Raw genomic sequence first — 20,000 nt, forward strand, 5'->3', positions numbered from 1 at the left:
TCACCTGAGTTGACCTTGCCTGACGAGGACATGGCCAACCAACAGTTTTGCTTGCGATGGAATAATTATCAGACGAACTTGACGCAGGTGTTTGATCAATTGTTCCAGTCTGAAAGTTTCGTGGACGTCACGTTAGCATGTGAGGGCCACAGTGTGAAGGCCCACCGCATGGTCCTTTCAGCATGTTCGCCTTACTTCCAAGAACTGCTCTCCGATGCCCCCTGCTCCCACCCCGTGATCATCCTGCAGGGGGTCAAGTGGACCGAACTGAAGGCCGTCGTGGAATTTATGTACAAGGGCGAGATCAACATCAGTCAAGATGACTTGGGTTCGTTGTTACGTGTGGCCGAATACCTCAAGATCCGAGGTCTGGCCGAAGTGGACGGTGACCCTGCAGAAACGGCTGTCCTGACCTCTCCTTCCATATCTCCTGCCGCCCGCGCCCTGGCCAATGTCCTAAACGACGAGAGCCCCGTCTCCTCAGTCCTCGCCGCTGCTCGCAAACGCCGCCGCCTTTCAGGAGGCGAGGAACACCATTCAAGCCGCCCATCCTCGCCCCTGACGCCCACCAGCGCCCCCGAACTCTTCGAACACATGGGGCTGGATTTGCCAGGTTTACCTACACATCACATTCGCGGCGGTGGTAGCGCGCCCTTACCTGGGTCACCGGCGCCCTTCGCGAATCTGCCCTCACCTCACCTGCAGGGGCCAATGCCACCCCCACAGATGCCCCCGCACCTGCCCCACCTACCGCATCTGCCGCCCTTGTCGCCGCTGCTTAATATGCACTCCCTGCCCCGTCCCCATGTCCATGACGACTTCGAAATTCGACCCGGCATCGCCGAAATGATCCGAGAGGAAGAAAGGGTGAGTCAATGGTGACATTTGTCCATCAAGACATCAGAAAACAACAAAGTCCTTAACTCTAACATACCTGTCCCTCGATGCCTATTTATACAGGCCTTCATTGCCCTCCTTGCTTTTTTTTGTGTGCTTTGGCACTGCTGTCGACTGCTGCTGCTCCCACCCCCCCTCCTCTCCTCTATCTAAGTACCCCTTGCCCCTAATCTCCTTGCTTGCTCGTTCTTTTGCATGATGCTTGGCGGCGGCTGTCATCTCGGGGCAAGCGTCAGCTGCCCACCCGCAAAGCGTATTTATATATTTGCATGACATCCCTCGGTGACTTGAACCATTTTTAAAAGCGATCTTTTTCTGCCTGTGAGCTTTTGCATTTTCTGTTCTTGCTTGTAGTGCTAATCAAGTTTCAGAAAGAATTGTCGCTCTTCTACGGTGATGTGATTTTTGTGTGTGTGTGTGTGTTAGTGATGGCTTTGGCATAATGGATGGATTGTGTGGAATAAAATTTTTAAATAATGGTTCGTGTTATGCGTTTATAAAACTGCGTTTCGTTGATGTCATTAATATTTAGCCATTTTGTTCATACTCTTATAGCCTTTATGGCTCGAGATTTTGACAAATTATACAAGTGCCGTCTATTGTCAACAAGTGTGTGATGTTCTTTTTGCGCCAAGTGTTTTGCTATATGTTTCAAAACATCTTAGTGTTTACGACTGTGCTTTCATTGTTTTCTTATTTTAGTTTATTCTACGTGTGTTAACCAACTTTCTTCGACAGAAAACCTCTTGTCTCATAAACTTGTGTGTGCGTGTGTGTGTGCTGTTTTGAAATCTCTTGTAACTTTGTAAGTAAATTTTCCCAAGGTTAGTAAGATGCCAAGCAGGTAAGCATTTGTAGTTTTGGAAGTATTCATTCAAAAGAAAAAGTGACACGTTCACACTGTTCAATTCTCAACAACGTTAAACAATTCCAAGAATATAAAGTAGTGTTAACGTCGACGTGAATTGTGGAAAATCGGTACAAAATGTAAAAGGAATGACGTCAATGTAAATACAACAAAATTCTCCTTTTGGCGGCTTAGCGTTTCCTTCTGCAACGCCCTCGTCCATGCTCCACGTTTTCCAAAATTCTTGGCCAGGGTTCATTCCAGTCCGGCTTCTCTCTCTCTCTCTCTCTCTCTCTCTCTCTCTCTCTCTCTCTCTCTCTCTCTCTCTCTCTCTCTCTCTCGGATGAATAGTGAGATACGAAGGTGCGAGGAATGGGCTAATTCCCACCTCGAAGAAACACCGCGAGAAAAGTCTTGGAGGTTCATTTACCCTTCAGACGATCGTGTTTTCAGGACAGATTCGATCTGTTGTTTATTTTCAGTCGTAAACACCGGAGAGCAAATGCACACCTCGGCGGTGTGGTTCGCCATCCTGAAAATCTCGCAAAGTCGCGGCAGCCCAGAGTAGCGACTTCCTCACAACAAACGACTTTGCGTCCAGATCTTTCATCTTCTTGTAAGACTCAGAGAGCGGTGAGAAAGAGAGAGGGGGAGAGAGAGAGAGAGAGAGAGATAGAGAGAGCGCTGAGGACGGTGGCAAGGGGGTGTTAGGAGAGGGGACCCAACTGAGAGATGAAGGAGGGGAAAAAGAAAAAATGTAAGGGGGGGAAAAAAAGGTGGTAGCGCGCGTAGCAGTGTCGCCAGTTGCTAAGCGAGCGAAAAAGAGATGGGTTGAGCATAAGTCATTATTATAAGGGGGGGTGTTGGGGTCAAAAACGAGGGGAGACCGCTCGAACGAACAGAAAGGAAAATTCCCCTTTCGATAAAATCCACGGGAGTCAAGTAGCGGCCGCGCGAGGAAAAGAGAGAGAGAGAGAGAGGGAAAGGGAAAGAGCTGTGCGGTTCTGAGGCTTATTTTCCTTCGCGGCTTGTGCTCCTATGTTGATGTATGGTTGATGCGACGAACGCCACTTAATTGATGGCACTCGTAGTTTTTCGCGGGGTGCCGCTTTCGTAGCATCGTCGGCTTGTCCGCTCGGCCTCCCTCCTCTTCCTCCTCCTACACCTCCTCCTCGTCCTCCCTCTCCCCTCTTTGCAGGTTGTGGTAGCAGTAGCCGTGGTAGTAGGGGCAATGCTACAGAGGGATATAGTTTAGGGGATTTCAACGGCAACCATGTAACGATAGGTGGCATCCGGGCTTTTTATTTTTATCAATATTATTATTGCAGGCTTTGCTGCCAGATCAACAGCCGACGGCCGATATGACAGGGATTCGCTTTTAATATTTCAAGATTTTAACTCTTGGTGTTTTGTGAAAGCAAAATTTAGTAGTCAGTTATACGGTATTACATAAATATATTATATCCAGAAAGAAGGTTAATTTTTAGGTGCGCAATTATTCGCGCGTTTTATTATTTCACAGCTCGGTATCATAAAATAATTATGGTTATACCTTCAAGGAGTCCTTGGCGACTTGGAGCTTCTTGTTTATCCATCTTCTCAGCTAATTGCGCTTAAATGCGGAGACTTTAGCGATATTATTATAAGTGTATCTCTTCCCGTCATACCGGTAGTTTTGTAATTTTGTGCATCTGTTGGCGTCAGTTGTAATATCGTTAAGATACTAAGGTTTGGTTGTAACACTTAAACCATACGCTTTCTGTTATTATAATCCGGAACAGTATTGTTGGAAGTACGGAGTAAGTAGAATCCGGTAATGCCATATTAAAGACAATATATTACAATGTTACTAAACGGTCCAAATTTAACTTTGACTGTCGTGGTCCCATTTCACAACAGTATGATTTTGCCCTTTTATATAGTTAAGATGAATTTGTATCTTTGCGTCATTAGCTCCAGAAAAGCATAGGCTAACGTTCTCTGAATTTTTAATAGACATAGAATCATGGGAAAATATAAAATGAGTGAAATATCAACAGGCAATGTCTCTGTACTCTTGAAGTTTTTTTTCCACGCACCATCATCGCTCTTCCGTGTAATGGAAGGGAGATTATAAATAAGCACGCAGTCATTTTCATATCTCAAGCCTCTCTAAGTGATAGTGAAAGTGATGGTGCAAGACGGAGGCGGGAATAGGGTAAGACCTGGGGACAGTCATAATGACAGCGGACAAACGACTCGTAACAATATCCCGATTACACGAAATATCACAACATGCGACTCGAGTGGCACGACCAGACGGCGTGTCTCATTACCCTTCTGTCGCAATTATTGCGACTTGCGAAAGTATGGACACAGTTGGATGACTTTGCGTGCATGTCCACACGACACACACACACAATATATATATATATATATATATATATATATATATATATATATATATATATATATATATATATATATATATATATATATATATATATATATGTATATATATATATATATATATATATATATATATATATATATATGTATGTATGTATGTATGTATATATGTATTACAAACTCCTTGGTAATCTGTCCACCCATTTTTTTCGCATTTACCGTCACGCGGACAACTTGGAATGTTTTTGTGTCTTCTTCGTTTACACTTACAATGAGGCTTAAGTTTTAATATAATTGATGTAATCTATATCGTTCTATGCAAAGTATAATTTTATATCCCCTGTGTACACACATACTGAAATTCGATCTCACATTTTAACATCATAATCGTTTTCTATTTGGATTTAGGTGAAGTAATTATTTTTCATATTTATAAAAGTATAAGAGACTTGACAGCAACCTAGAACAATAAGCACATCTAGTGTTGTTCTTAACGAAAATCAATTTTTACCGCACGGTTGAGACATTTTTATATCAACTTTTGTGGCGTCACAAAATTAATTAATATGTGTGGTTTACGCATGTATATTGTGTAGTTCATGTTGAGGACATATATACGGAAAATTCTATTTAACTCTGCCTAAAATATTCAGTCACGAGAAAAATCGCCCTGGCACGGTTAGAAAATATCCAAAGCGTGGAATGTTTTACCTGAAGTGTTCGGAATAAATAGTTTGTAATATTTTTCTCTTAACTTATTCATTGTACTTCGATATTCTTTATGACTTGGCGTCGCCGGTCGAAGCCTCCTAGACTTCAGCATCTTTTTAAGATTAATAAATTTTGATTACGTCATCAAATCGTGCTCCAACAGCGGTTGCAGTACCACGCGGAAGTATGATTGATTGTCATTTATGTACTTTTGTATCAGTCGAAATTTTCATCCTAGCAGGTGTGAGTCCACCTGCTGCAAGAAAACCCTTTCGCTGCACTTAGTATTTTTTTTATATTTGTAGTTAAGCGGTATTGATATACCAGTTAGGGCACTTCTCGTAAGAGCAGGCAAGAAGTGAATTTTCCGAATTAGATATTACGTAAGTATGAAGAATATTGATTTCGATGACTGGAGTTGCTTAATTTTATCGTATCAAACATGAACTTATATTTGTCATTTTTTTGTATAAATATATTTGCGGGTAAGGACTTTTTTTTTTTTTTTTCTTTTTTTTTACTCAAAATTAGTACGAGGTCTGTTTAAAACAGCCATTTTGAAGGGAACTTCCCGCCATGACTTAGATGCTGCCCGATATAATGATTAAATAACTATTTTATATCTTTCGAAGTAACTGCTACTTATTTCCCGTAGTTTGACATAGATTTGATTCTTTTGTACTGAAGTTCGGATGATGACAGTCATTGTTTTGTATGTGTAACATATCACGGAATGTGGCTTGTCACCACAGATTAAGTCGGACGGGTAATTGTAGCAATACAAAATACTGTGTATAAACATTTTAAATGCATTTTAGGACGTTGTATTTCCCTGCGCCAGTGTTGGAAGAAAGAGATAAGATCTGTTGAAGTGTGATTTGGAAGTTTAGCGCGACCATAATGTCAAACTTGATTAATATCTACAAAATAGAAGTCCTGTACTCTCTTGTCAAACACTTTCAGGCCAGAATGACTATTTGTGCAGTGAATAATTTAATGTTATATACTTGAAGTGTGTAAAAAATATATAAGTAAAATATATAAATAAATATATAAGAATAAACGATAGAAAAGATGATCTTGATATAAATAGAGATGAAAGCGACGCTTGCGCCCTAGAAATTCAGTGCATATGGAGGAACACCTAAGCACTAGAAGAGTTCCGAATCTTTGTGGGGCGAGGCGAAGGAAGAGCCATTGGTGACTCAAGACAGTGTTAGTTTCTGACGGTGGCTACATGTCAGGTGATGCGCGGCCACTTGATGGAAGGGCAACTATCTCCATTCATTTCGGCGGAACAATGGCTTATGTGATAGTTATGGGGAGTGAATGGCCCCTTCTTTCTGCCGAGCGACAGATTCTAGGTGGGGATTAGTGCGGGATCTTGACTCGACTAATTTTACGCGATTCCTTTGATAAATGACAGCAAGAATTGGTTCTTCAGTGTGAGATCAGTTTAAAAAAGAAATGAAAAGGAGAGATGAGCAATATCGTTATAATGAATAAATAACTAATACTATATATATATATATATATATATATATATATATATATATATATATATATATATATATATATATATATATATATATATATATATATATATATATATATAGACAACATATGCACATGGCCCATTGTTGAAATTCAGTGTTCTTCTAGCCCAAATGAAACCTAAATTCCGCCTGATGAATATCAATGCCGATGTTGTTAAAAAAGAATTTCTGCTAATTCGAAACCGAATCACAAATCGGCGGCAGTGCTTTATGAAATCCCCATTTGGGAATCCCCTTCTTCCCTTGGACCTAATTTAATATTGAGCGCGTTTGCTTCTTAAGGTTTCCTTCCTCTCCGCCGTCAGCCGTCTGAAAAATTCGTTGACAGGAGGGAATTTGTTATCCGTTAAAGTCTCGGATGCTTTTATTTCCCCGCCTGCTTTCGGGAAATACGGGAATGTTATGGATATAGACAAGTCTTTCTCTTAGCGCAAACTATAAGAAACTTGTCCCCGGTTCGTCCTCGGAGGGAAAAGCCACAAGCTATGGCGCCTTTTGGGGGTCACGCTGTTTCTTTATATTTTTTTTTTATTGACGTGGGTGTTTGGGATTTTTTTTTTTCTCGGGAATTTTTGCTTGCATGGTTTTGTCATCTGATTGCTGCCTTATGCCTTTATTCTTGCAGGAGACACTGGATCCTACATTAGACAGGTTTCCGTCCTGTGCCATTTAACTCTGGGTTTCATGGGCGATCGGAGAACTCAGTGGAACGCCTTTTAGAACTCCCCCTCGCCGTGATATTTTTGATACTAAGTTAACCCCCTTCCCCCGCCCCCCTTTTCCGAAAAATCTCGATGGTCCCCGTAAGATATTTCTCGTGGGAAGTCCGCAGTTTCTCAATAAAGATATAGTTTCTCCCCTCTTTTCTCCTCACGGAATGAAGATTATAAATAAAAAGGTGGATAAGATGTATCAAGTCCTGGTGCCAATAATGTGGGTAGAGAGCATTGAGCAATGTTAATGGAATGTCGGAATTATTTTGATTGATACAAGTTAATGGTATTTAGTCTAGCGAGTAATGTTGTTCGTTATCTCACATCATTTTGTATAACGTCTCACCCAAGTGCCTTAAAAGCAAATTCATTTTGTGCAGGTTATGCTGCCCAAGCTTAAAAAATAATTACGCTAAGGTTAAAATTCCGCTGCTTAAAAAAAACGGGGTTTTATACACTACATTGTTCACATGACTTCGTACCTTAATAGAGACATTAAATGTTATTTAGAACATTTTCATTTTAAAGTAAAAGACTATAGTAACAGATGCACCCACTGTTAATTGAATATATATGCTCCCCCTTTCCGCCCCCAAATGGTATGCCGAATGAAGAAATAAAGGAGCACCTCGGACGCTCAGAGAAGTAAACCGTCATTTAGGAAATTATTCTGTTTCTCAGTTTAGCAGGTGGCTCGTTTGTTGCTGTTAAAATGTGTTATTGCCGCGAGAAAAATTTCGCTTCGATATTACCGAGTTGTCAAGAACACGGCCATGCTTAAGGATTAATGACCGCTGGAATTACGAAAGCCACTTAGCTTATTCATATATATATACTGTATATATTGAAATGAATGGAGAATGGCTTCCATCGATCTGTTGTGTTTATGGAATGTTTCCACTGGTACTCCTTTTGTAGTGCGCATTCAGCGATTCGGCGCCATATTAGAATTTATGGTTTACGATATACACACTGTATAATTTTTTTCTTATTCCTGAGAGGCTAGCCTGAAGAGAAAAAGAAGTATAGACAGATTCAAGATCTAAACAGAAAGATGATCTCTGCAAATATTGACTGCTATAGAAATTGTATAAGAAAATAAATGCCCAAATAGCAGCTCTGTATTATATATATATATATATATATATATATATATATATATATATATATATATATATATATATATATATATATATATATATATATATATATGTATGTATGTATGTATATGTATATATATATAATTGAAAAGGCCCTTAAAACGACCAAAGATAAGTGAATGAACCAGTATTTTTCGATTTATAGATATCGGTAGAGAAATGCAGTGGAAAGTTAATTTATATATATATATATATATATATATATATATATATATATATATATATATATATATATATATATATATATATAAACTAGGCACTGATAAAAGAAGTGGCCATTTTGACACGGCTGTGCCTACGCTCAGGTTACTTTACGATAACTATTTCTATCATTAAGGTTGGCAGATGTGTATCCAGGTGTTTATGTGATAGCCCTGGACAGAGTGTAACAGAACCCCATTGTTTCTCTCTCTCTCTCTCTCTCTCTCTCTCTCTCTCTCTCTCTCTCTCTCTCTCTCTCTCTCTCTCTCTCGTTCGTTATTAAGTGAAGCCCCTTGAATTTTATTGTCATCTTTGCTCCTTCATTATCTCCGGTTTTTCCATTCTTTCCTCTCCCTTGTCTTCTTCATTCGCTGATTTTTATCTCTTAGTTTCGCTTTGTGGCTTTGTCTCTCCTCCGTTCATATAGGGTGTCTGGTGGCTTGTGTGTGTGTATATGTGTTACGTACTCATTTTTTTATACTTAATTTTTACGCTTATTTTTTTGCCATTTTTTTGTTGAATTGTCAATTTTTTTCATTAAATGCCCTATTTGGTTCATTTGTTCAATATATGTTCTTGGGATTACATATTCAATATTTAGGCTACTAGTATTTTTCTTACCATTTTTTTTATTGTGTAGTCTTTATTCCGAAACGTTATTTTCCCTCGTCGTATTTTTATTTGTCAGCACCCATTCGTGATTTATTATTGAGTAAATATGCAGAAGTCGTCAGTGGTATCCCCCCACACCCCCCTCCCCTCTCAAAGACCCGTGCATTTATTTAGTTGTTGCCAATGACGTCGGCTGTTCGTTCCGGATGTCCGCCTTCATTCATAATGTCTTCTTCAGTTTGCGGTCACTGACACCAATCTAGTTTCGAAGTCTAAAACATCAAGGTTAATGACGCAGGTTAGGTTCATCTCATTCTTCATCGTGCAATTTGGTCACTTGTTATTCTCCTCCTTTTCCCCCGCCCCCTCTCCCCTCACCCACACCACTGCCACCTACCTATCTATCGTCCCATCCTTATATCCATTCCATGCAAGGCTTAAGTCTAACTAATTTGACTATTTAATTCGTGACAGTAGCCCCTCCTGCTGAGACTGCTAGTATTGCTCGACTAGTTAAGCACTGAATAGCAAGTGGCGATTAAGTGGTCGGTTACTGTGCATGTAGTTGTACTCTCATTCAGGTTTTACAAATGAGGGTGGTCGGTGATGGTGGGGTGGGGGAAGTGTGGTTGGGGTTCCTTCGGCCATGGGGTCTAAGGAGGTGTGGGGGTGTTTGGGGGGGGGACGCTGAGGCCGCCGTTGTCACTTAGCATTCTGCCCCAGTGCTCGAGAAGAGATTTATACCCCCCTCGGCACTCCGTGCTACAACTGCTACTACTACCACTACTAGTATTAGCTACTATGATTTCTGCTGGCCTTCCAACTCCTGCTGATAGTCCTGCCTGCTCCCGCTGCCGCTGGCAGTCTTGGCCTATGTAGGGGTTACTATAGGCTGTTATCGCCTTGCCACCTCGTCCTGTTTCTTGTGCATTTCCCTCTTCCTCCTGCCGAGTCTGTCGGCGCCCGTCCTCGGGAAGGCCGTGGTCAAATCGAACATCGTCGGTCCCTCCTTCCCTGCAACTTGTTGTATCTGCTATGATTGGTGGGTTTTCGGTGCTGGCTTTGGCATTGCTCATAGGATGTACTGTGTATGTTCGTGTAGAGGTTTTCACGGTATTGCATTCTCAGTCCTCATAATTATTTCATCGTCAGTTTTGCATATTTATATTTATCCAAGAACTCCTTGCACATAGGTTACGCAGTCAAAGGACGTTCCGTCCATCTCGTAAACTTTAAGCGGGACTGTGTGATATCCAAATATTATATAATAAATATTGCGGAGAGGGGATTCGACCATATGTGGTGATTAGGTCGTATCATTTTGGCGTGGTTGTTGACGTGTGCCATTTCTGTCATCGTTTGTGAACATTTATTACCGGTGTTTTTAATATTATTTTTATTATTAACAGCTTGCGGTCTAGTACATTTGTAACGACGAGAGATACCGTCGTGTTTCAATTATCCTTGATTTCATTAATATCGTCGTTTACCTCGATATTTCCACGGATTCGTGGAACAGTTTTAGGCAGCCGATAAGACGGCACAGGGCCGTCTCTCCCTTATGACATATGTCGAGAACTCCACCCGACATAAACATTAGAACTTTGCCGTATTTCTCACTTTCGGTGCAATTTCGTTGGTAAATAATTCAGAGCAAACATTCCTGTCCCTGGGTAGACCCCTCCCAATTTCCTTCTTTAGTTTTTGTTTGTTTATTTATGTATTCACCCATTTAGACACCAACACATACATACATATAGGCTATATATCCTACCAATTTTCTTTATTTTTTATTTATTAACTTATACACCAGGATATATTATATATAGGCCTATATTATATATATATATATATATATATATATATATATATATATATATATATATATATTATATATATTATATATATATATATATATATATATATATATATATATATATATATATATATATATATATATTATAAGGTAGGGTTATAGAAAAGTAGTGCCTAATAAATTGAGATTGTTTGTCATTTATTTTCAATGGATTTTTTTGTTAGCTGCTCTGTAGGTTTCTTCAAAAAACCCACCACACATAATCCAAAAACGCACTTCTACTTTTTTTTTTTTTTCAAGTTCGAATCGTTATGGAGATTGTGTTCTACGGTTATCTCATTCTCATGTGTGATAGAGGCCCCGAAAGCGCAGATAAGCGAGATAAGGAGCCCTATTTATGTAAGGAATGGAGCTGAACCTCCCATAACCACGCTTGATTATTTTCTGAATTACAATGAGATTACGATCAGCGATGATAATGATACAGTAGATGTAGACTCTTTCCCCGCGGAAATTCATGCCCTTCCTAGGACCAGCGTATGGTGATACCCAGATGTACAGTAGGAATTAATAAGTAACCCCATACATGGGTAAGAGGTTCACTGATGTGCGCAGTGGAAAATTGGGGGAAACTCGGGCCTCCCCAGGAGCAAAGGATGAATAGAATATGGACAAAAAACCAGATATTCGCGGTAACATGGGCCATCTTTTATTCTGAAAAAGTTCGTTCCTCTAAGCAAGTAAAATATAAATATAATTAAAATTATAAATAGACACATACACAGCGTGATGGAGACCATCATTATCATTTTTGTTATCACAAAAAAACAAGGCGCTTTTAACCATTGGATGGTAAAACCGTTAAGAATATATCGGCAAAGCCAGACTTCCCTTTACGCAGGGAAGCAAATCGTAGCCTCATGGGGCCACTGCTCCTTCTTTTGGGAAGGAAGAGACGTGGCCCTCTTATAAACCGGGAAGGTTTATAAGAAAGGAAAAAAAAAAGAAAAAGATTCTCAAATGAATGAAGGAATGACGAAGTTGGTAGCTGCGGATTATCTGGCGTCGTGAGCATGAAAGAATGAAAACAGCCATCTGGTCTAAGACACCACTGGACATTTTTCAGCAATAAATTTATTTAATTTTTTTTAGTCATACTCTCGGTCAAGATTAGAGCTCACAAGTGTAAGTTAGGATACTAATCTGTATCTTAGAGTTCTTTTGTTTCATTTTTTTCCCTCACGCTCCATCGCGCTCTTCTTAGATGAAAATGGCTCTTATTTCTGTACATTAATTACACTGCGCACAATTTTAAATCTTTTCACGACATTTAAATTTCCCGTGAAATGTTTTGTGACTTGCGTCGCAAATAAAAGTAAACTGGCAATTAACTGGTGAGGGAATATTGCCGGCAGGTGCGCCTTGATTTTCTTATCTTTATTTCTACAGTGAGACTGATAAAGATAAAATTTCTACACGCCACGGTTTTAGTAGAAGGGCGTGCTGTGAGGACGCTCTTCCCTGGGCGTGCGTAAGAGGGAGAGAGAGAGAGAGTCGCGCTTACGAATTCGTTATCAGAGCGGCCACCGTGCTGACTTGTTCTGTACTTACTCATAAATTTTGCATCATTTCCGGTTTGATCCCTTTATTTCTGTCGCTGTCCCCTCCGCCGGAATGAGTGATGTCGTTCCTGGGGTTAGGGCGACGTATGCAAATTATCGATTTCGTATTATTTTCGACAGAGGTTCTCTTCGTAAGTGTCTTCGTGCGGTTGTTTGAGGTTGGGAAAGGGAAATAATTTAACCGCCATTTGGGAGGTGGGAGAGATAAAGCTCGCCTTCGGAACAAATCAAAAACTCTAATTTGTTCCAGTTATAAACTAAGCAACTATCGGCACAAAATTATTCGAGAAAATACCGATGACCGATTCTTCCTCCAACGGGAACGGCCGACACAGCACGAGACCGTAGTTACAAAATCGTTTTATTTTTTTCCTAACCTACTTAAAATCCGTCTTCAGAAGTTAACCGAAAAAATAATTATTACCAGCTATATCTGAAGCAACTATCGATATAAAATTATTCAAGATGATACTGATGACCGGTCCGCCTTCAACACAAAGAGCAAACACATCAAGAGACCCAAGTTACAAAATCTTGTTTTTGTATTGTTCTAAACCACCTTTGTAGTTTTCTGAAAAGAAAACTTGTGCCGGCTTTGTCTGCCCATCCGCACTTTTTTCTGTCCACCCTCAGATCTTAAAAACTACCAAGGCTAGAGGGTTGCAAATTGCTATGTTGATCATCCACCCTCCAATCATCAAACATACCAAACTGCAGCCCTCTAGCCTCAGTAGTTTTCATTTTATTTAAGGTTAAAGTTAGCCATAATCGTGCTTCTGACAACGATATAGGATCGGCCACCACCGGGCCGTGGTTAAAGTTTCATGGGCGGCGACTCATATAGCATTATACCGAGGTCACCGAAATATAGATCTATATTCGGTGGCCTTGATTTATGCGCTGTAGCGGCTGTACAGGAAACTCGTTTGCGCCGGAGAAACTTCGGCGCATTTTTTACTTGTTTCTTTCCTTTTAACTCCTCCGCAGAAACCCCCTTTCGCCGCTAAACATGCCTCAAGTTTGACATTCTCGCTCCCCTCACTCACAGCCGCCGAGTGACCGACCGCCCTTGCGTTTCATTCTTTGTCCCCGGAAGACCCTCGTCCTGTTTCTTCCACTCTTTCTTTTCCCACCCAATTCTCTACCTTTCCCTACCTGATCCTCCTCTTCCTCCTCCTCCTCCTTCCCCTCCATCTCCTTCGCCTTTTCTGTCCTGCTTCTTCATCTTAAACCGACCCCTCCCATCCCCATTCCCATCCCAATCCCCCAAATCTCCTCCCCTCCCTCCCTCCTTCCTTCCCCAAAGACCAGCGGCACTTGACTCGTGCGATCTCCCATAGGACCCCGTAGGTGTACTTTCCCTTGGCTACCTGCATTCATGCCTCCCTTCCCGGCTTTCTCATCCTTGACACCTGTGGTGATCTTCCGCTTTTACCTGACTGGAATGTTCTTGGCTCCCGCTGAGAGGAGGCGCATCTCTGCCTTCGCTGACGGACGTCCGTTTGCTTGTTTACTTGTTTGTTTGTTTTTTCGTTGCATTTTTCTGTCATGTAATTAATTGTTAATTGCGGTGTTTGAGTGGTGAAGTAATTCTAACAGCCATTAATTAAGAAAGTAGGTGCAGTTTGTCAAGTCAGATTTTGTAATTTTTGTAATTGTCGCTGTTTAGTTCATTAATCAGGTTATCCTTATTCAAGTCATTAACAAGAACAACATTACTACCGTTTGGACGCGTGTGATGGGTAAAATATATACCCACAGACCCTTATCAGCATTATGCACTTTTTACCAAATTTCGTCCATGTAAAGTTTGCCAAGTTCGCCTCGCGCGAATGAGTAATTCGATATCAGTTCTGTTGTTTTGAAACTAATATTTATACCCAAGGCAAAGTTATATGTTGTTGCAAAGTAAAAACTCCAGCTGTTCGGCGGCTGCCGTTCGTTCCCCCTTCCTATATAGGGTTTGCGCTCCCAAGTCGTCCAAGGCGCGCTGCTGCATTGGCTTTTATCGATCGATTTTATTTGTGGGTCGGCATAGTACATTTCCCCCTCGTCATATACGTCTGATGTAGTACTTTCGCCTCGTCGTATACGTCGGATGCTTGACGCTATCTTTCCCTCTGCAGTGTGCGTTAGAAGGATTGCTTTTACTTACTTGTGGCATGTAGTACTTTTTCCCCACTCGCTATATATGTTAAAGCACTGTAGCACTCTCCACCTTCGTCCTTTATACCGTGAAGATTATCTTTTTCCTGGTCATATATATCCCCCAAAAGTAGCACGCCATCACCTGGTCATAAACTTAAGCAGTATTTTTCTCCTCGCTGCATACGACAAAAGCAAGGATATAGTCTATTAGAGTATGTATCAAGGACGAGCAAATGCACTGACACCAATGCTCTCTCTCTCTCTCTCTCTCTCTCTCTCTCTCTCTCTCTCTCTCTCTCTCTCTAAGGACAATAGACCTAAATCTGTCCTGAACGTCGGCTTCTTGAGACGACGTGTTAGCCCTTTTCGGATAAAGAGACGCGGCGGGTGAAGGATGGTGACGATTACTATTTTTTGATCTTCATAATTCTCTCTCTCACCTTTGCGACGCCTTCATCGTCATCTCGGGTCCTTGCTTTGTCATGGAATTAGTTGTGAAGTCACCTGCGTGGGGCGGCGAAGAAGTTCGTCAACCCCCTACTCTTTTCTCCCCTCTCCCTATCCCTTCCTCCCTCCCTCCCTCCCTCACCGGCATGGGGTTAGAGGTTATGAACAGTGTTAAGGGATAGTAAGTGGGTGTGGTACGGTACGGATGAATTTCCTTTTTTTTTGGGGGGGGGCGGGAGTCGTCCTCCTGAAACCGATCTTGCGGTACCTCTCTCTCTCTCTCTTTCTCTCCCGCGAGAAATTGAAAAGTTTGTTGGGAAAACTTCGGCGGTAGCTCACTCGCCTACACTTTATTCGCCATAGCTGAACCTTTATATGTCAGTTCATAAAAGATATTATTTACGGGTCACATTTATCAGCGGTTAAGGAAGTTACGGCCATTTGCCGGCGGCTCTTTCTTTCTTTCTTTTTGTCTCTTTCCTCCCCAATTCCTCCGAAGTCATCGGCGTCGCTCTTCGGCTGACAACCGCCAACCCGCCCCCCCCCATCATGGAGGTCGTTTTGAGTTAGGTCACCTTTTCATTTATTTTGGTGCTTTTAACTTGAATTTTGCTCATATATTAACTGGTGAAGATCAGTGAAGTTCCGAATTTTCCGCATATGTTAACCGATGAAGACCAGTGAAGTTCCGAATTTTCCGCATATGTTAACTGATGAAAATCAGTGACGTTCCGAATTTTCCGCATATGTTAACTGATGAAAATCAGTGAAGTTCCGAATTTTCCGCATATGTTAACTGATGAAGATCAGTGAAGTTCCGAATTTTCCGCATAGCCTATACAGTATATGTTTAACTGACGAAGATCAGTGAAGTTTTGAATTTTGCGCTCATGTTAACCGGTGAAATTGAATGAACTTCCGAAATATACCCCTTAACCATTTCAGTTTTATAGTTTTGTATCCTTTGTGGTAAGAACACATCGCGCAGGTCTGTGTTCTACAAGTGTTTAACATTTATATGCATGAGCCACAGATTTAAAATAAAGAAACAAAAAAGTCTAGTTCCCAGAGTGAAATGTACCTTACACAGAAAATTCATCCTGAGAAATCCTGTGTACATATAAGGAGCGATTTATGATCATTAATCATTATATATATATATATATATATATATATATATATATATATATATATATATATATATATATATATATATATAGAAATAGAAACAATCAACACACAGTCACGTGTTGAATAGAAATATTTCTGACTCATCAGGATCGGACCCAGGTCTTTCAATTGAAAGACCTGGGTTCTGATCCTGATGAGTCAGAAATTTATATTTATACAATACTCACTGATGATGCACGCCGGATATTTGATATTATTGGGTTGTCAGAACTGAGGTTAGTTCCTTCTCTGCCAAGCGCTGTTGTTTAGTAGGTGAAGCGACCGACAGTCGTCGCGCATAACCCGGAGGAAGAATAATTCGCCAATAATTATGTCCTGTTCACATCTTGGGGTATATAAAAGCTCTCTAGTTCGGCAGGTGCTGATGTTTTGGCGTTCTTAATTCGCCAATCATAACACGGGAGACATTTCCGCCAGCTCCCCCGAAAACTGTCCACACGGGAGTCGAAAGCCCCACAGCAGACAGACAGCCGGTGGTTGGGCAACAGCCCCCGCAGAGCAATTTATTATTCTAAAGAATAAAATTTATTGTGTTAATTTAACGGTGGGTTGAATTTGGTTCATTAGTGTCACCTGAGTTACCATACGCGTTCTTTTGAGTGTTTCGCGCTTCGTAACGAACGCCCGGCCGAAAACCAATGAGCGAGCGATCGTTTTCGATACCCTTAAGTTAGCCTCTCATTCATTTCCCGTCTACATCGTTAAGTTTCAGATATATCAGTTTGTTTCGGTGGCGGCGGTGGCCAGCTTTGTTTTAAAATGCTTTACAAAATCTCTCTCTCTCTCTCTCTCTCTCTCTCTCTCTCTCTCTCTCTCTCTCTCTAGCGGAGTAGCCGCGGTCGGCGTTTAGCTAAGTTTTATCGGAATGTGATACATTCAGTTACATTTAGTTACTGAGTTCAGTAACATCTGTCAATCCGGTGAAGTATTTCGTTGCTGCTTATTACGGAGGCGCATGTTTTTTTTATATATATATTGGATTTACCTATCGTTTTTTATTGGTGATTTCCTTGTTCTATTGTTTCCTTGATCGATTTGGATTTCTGCCGTCCCTCTGGTGTTTTTGGGGTTTCCGGTCGTTAAGAAACGCAGGTGACAGGCCGTTGTCAGAACAGTGTCGTATCTGGCCTTTTGTAGTGTTATTGTTCTTGTATGTGAAGAATCGAATTATTTAATTCAGAGAGAACGTGGCAATATTTTTAACCCCCTTGTTTTGGTGCATTTAAATTTTGCTTTGTTTCTGTAGATTGATACTACACTTTTATGTATTTCATTTTAATATATTGATATATAAATAAATGTCCTCTTTCAGTTGATTCCAAAATGACTAGCTGAATTAGTACGAATGTAACAGAAAACTGGAATGCTAGATCATCCTTTTTTCATGACAAAAACACCATATTTTTATTTTTATTTTTCCATAAAAATTAAATAAATAGAAATCTTATTTGGGGCCTCTTTTTAAGCCTGTGATCGTTTAACGTAACTTGCTTAGAGCCAGATGAACAACTTTGTGTGGGTTGGTGATTAGCTTGGTGTAACCAGGTGAACAGCGCTGTCCACCCCTCAGAGAGAGAGAGAGAGAGAGAGAGAGAGAGAGCCGGTTGGATAATTTCCAGGTGTCATAGAGAGAGTAGTGGTTGTTAGTCCTGTAGGGGAACTAATATATATATATATATATATATATATATATATATATATATATATATATATATATATATATATATATATATATATATATATATATATATATATATAGTATATGCCTGTTTGTACTTTGATCTATGCTTATCCTGAAATCCGTGTTTCTCTCTCTCTCTCTCTCTCTCTCTCTCTCTCTCTCTCTCTCTCTCTCTCTCTCTCTCTCTCTAAAACTCCTAAATTTCAAGACTTTTAGAGTTTCATATCGGTGTAAATTATTTGAGTACTGGCCCATTTTCCTGTTGTGTAATTTTTGGTATTTCATGAAAGTTTCCGAGCAGTTTTAATTTTCTTTTCAGCGTTGTAAAGTATTATCGATTATTTTCATCATGTGAGCAATTATCGATTACATTCTAGTCATTAGCGCCATAGATTATATATATCCCTCTTGTAAGTAATATCGATTACCTTACCAGCCATTAGCATTATTGATCATATTTCCGGACGCTTCTCTCTCTCTCTCTCTCTCTCTCTCTCTCTCTCTCTCTCTCTCTCTCTCTCTCTCTCTGGGGAAGCATCCTTATTTAGTGGCGATGCAGTTTTGTATTTCAGTATAGTTATCTGTACATGAATAAGCTTATAGGGCAGAGCTATAGTACACTTGACTCATAGGACTTAAGATATTAATAAATTCCTTTTCATTCGAATGTTATGACCATAAATTACAGACACAAGTATATATTATATATATATTATATATATACTGTATATATATATATATATATATATATATATGTAATATACTGTATATATATATGTGTGTGTCTGTGTATATTTATATATATATATATATATATATATATATATATATATATATATATATATATATATCACAAACAAATACAAAGAGGTTTTGATAAAGCTACGTATTAATCCTTGTTCCCATACGATGACGCCTGTTATCCTTTTTTACGGTGAAATTAATCGGATCTGTTCCCGCGTAAAACAAAATAATTTTTGTTATTTATATTAATCGCTTTAGTGGATTGTGTGTTGACCGCCTAACGCATCGAAGCCTTATGAATTAATTTATGTTTATATATATTATTGATATAATACGGAACCCTCTACCTCCTTTTTTTTGCGGATTATTATTAACCTGCCGTTATTGTTTATGTCCAAAAAAGGATTTTTCGATTTAAATGCTGGCGGGCATTTTGGCGTTTATTTACGGTTTTATATTTCCTTCATTCTGTCTTATTCATGTTTTTTTTCATTTATTTATTTCCATTCTTAATTGCCTGTTGTTTACTTTCGATAAATATGTTTATTCAAAACGAGGTATTGTAATTTTCGGGCAAAATTTTTGCCATTTTAATTATTCAAAACGAGGTATTGTAAGTTTTGGGCTAAATTTTGCTATTTTAATCTTCAATACCTCCTTTTCTGCATTTTCATTCCCTGTGGGCTATAATGTTTAGTTTGTATGTTTTTTTTTTTTTTTTTTAGATCAGTATTTCCACTTTATTTTTTGTTTTCTTTTTTAATTAGACTTTCCGCCATTCTAATTATTTTGTGTGTTGATGCTGTAAAACTTCGAACTCTGCCTTTGTATTCGTCCCTCATTCACACATTTATTCACCTCAACATTTCACTATTCAATTTTTATATTTTGTTACCCTTCGTCCCTTTACGTTGTCCCCTTCCTCCTCCTCCTCCTCCTCCTCTTCCTCGTCCTCCTCCTCCTCTTATCCTCTTCCTCCTCAGCATCATTTGGGCTTTTACCTTTTCACGCCAAATAGTAATGAACAGTTCACACCTAAACAGTTTTTTTTTTTCTTTCAACCGTTTGTGCTCCCCTCTCTTCCTCAGGCCCCACCAGTCACACGTCCGTTTGTTTTCTGATTCGCTGAAACCCCCTTCTGTCTGTCTGTCTGTCCGTCTGTTTCCCCTCTTTATCTTCCTGTCTACCTACTTCCTTCTACCCCCCAACCCCCCACCCCCGCTTCATCCTCTAGGAAGGACGTTACCCTGTGTTACAGTATACACA

The 20,000-nt window shown here is 40.0% G+C and overlaps 1 protein-coding gene across 7 annotated transcripts in view; it reads left to right on the forward strand.

Annotated features, from left to right (window-relative positions):
* The window catches only part of LOC136848636 (protein bric-a-brac 1-like), a 534,479-nt gene that overhangs the window by 234 nt on the left and 514,245 nt on the right, over positions 1-20,000 (forward strand). For all 7 annotated transcript variants that reach the window (XM_067121036.1, XM_067121037.1, XM_067121038.1 and 4 more), the window contains exon 1: positions 1-867. This exon is cut by the window's left edge. In XM_067121036.1, the coding sequence (XP_066977137.1) occupies positions 31-867 (837 nt within the window). In that variant the 5' untranslated portion in view covers positions 1-30. The remainder of the gene's footprint in view (positions 868-20,000) is intronic.

The sequence above is a fragment of the Macrobrachium rosenbergii genome, chromosome 19, assembly GCF_040412425.1.
Source record: "Macrobrachium rosenbergii isolate ZJJX-2024 chromosome 19, ASM4041242v1, whole genome shotgun sequence".
In the NCBI taxonomy this organism is placed as follows: Eukaryota; Metazoa; Arthropoda; class Malacostraca; order Decapoda; family Palaemonidae; genus Macrobrachium; species Macrobrachium rosenbergii.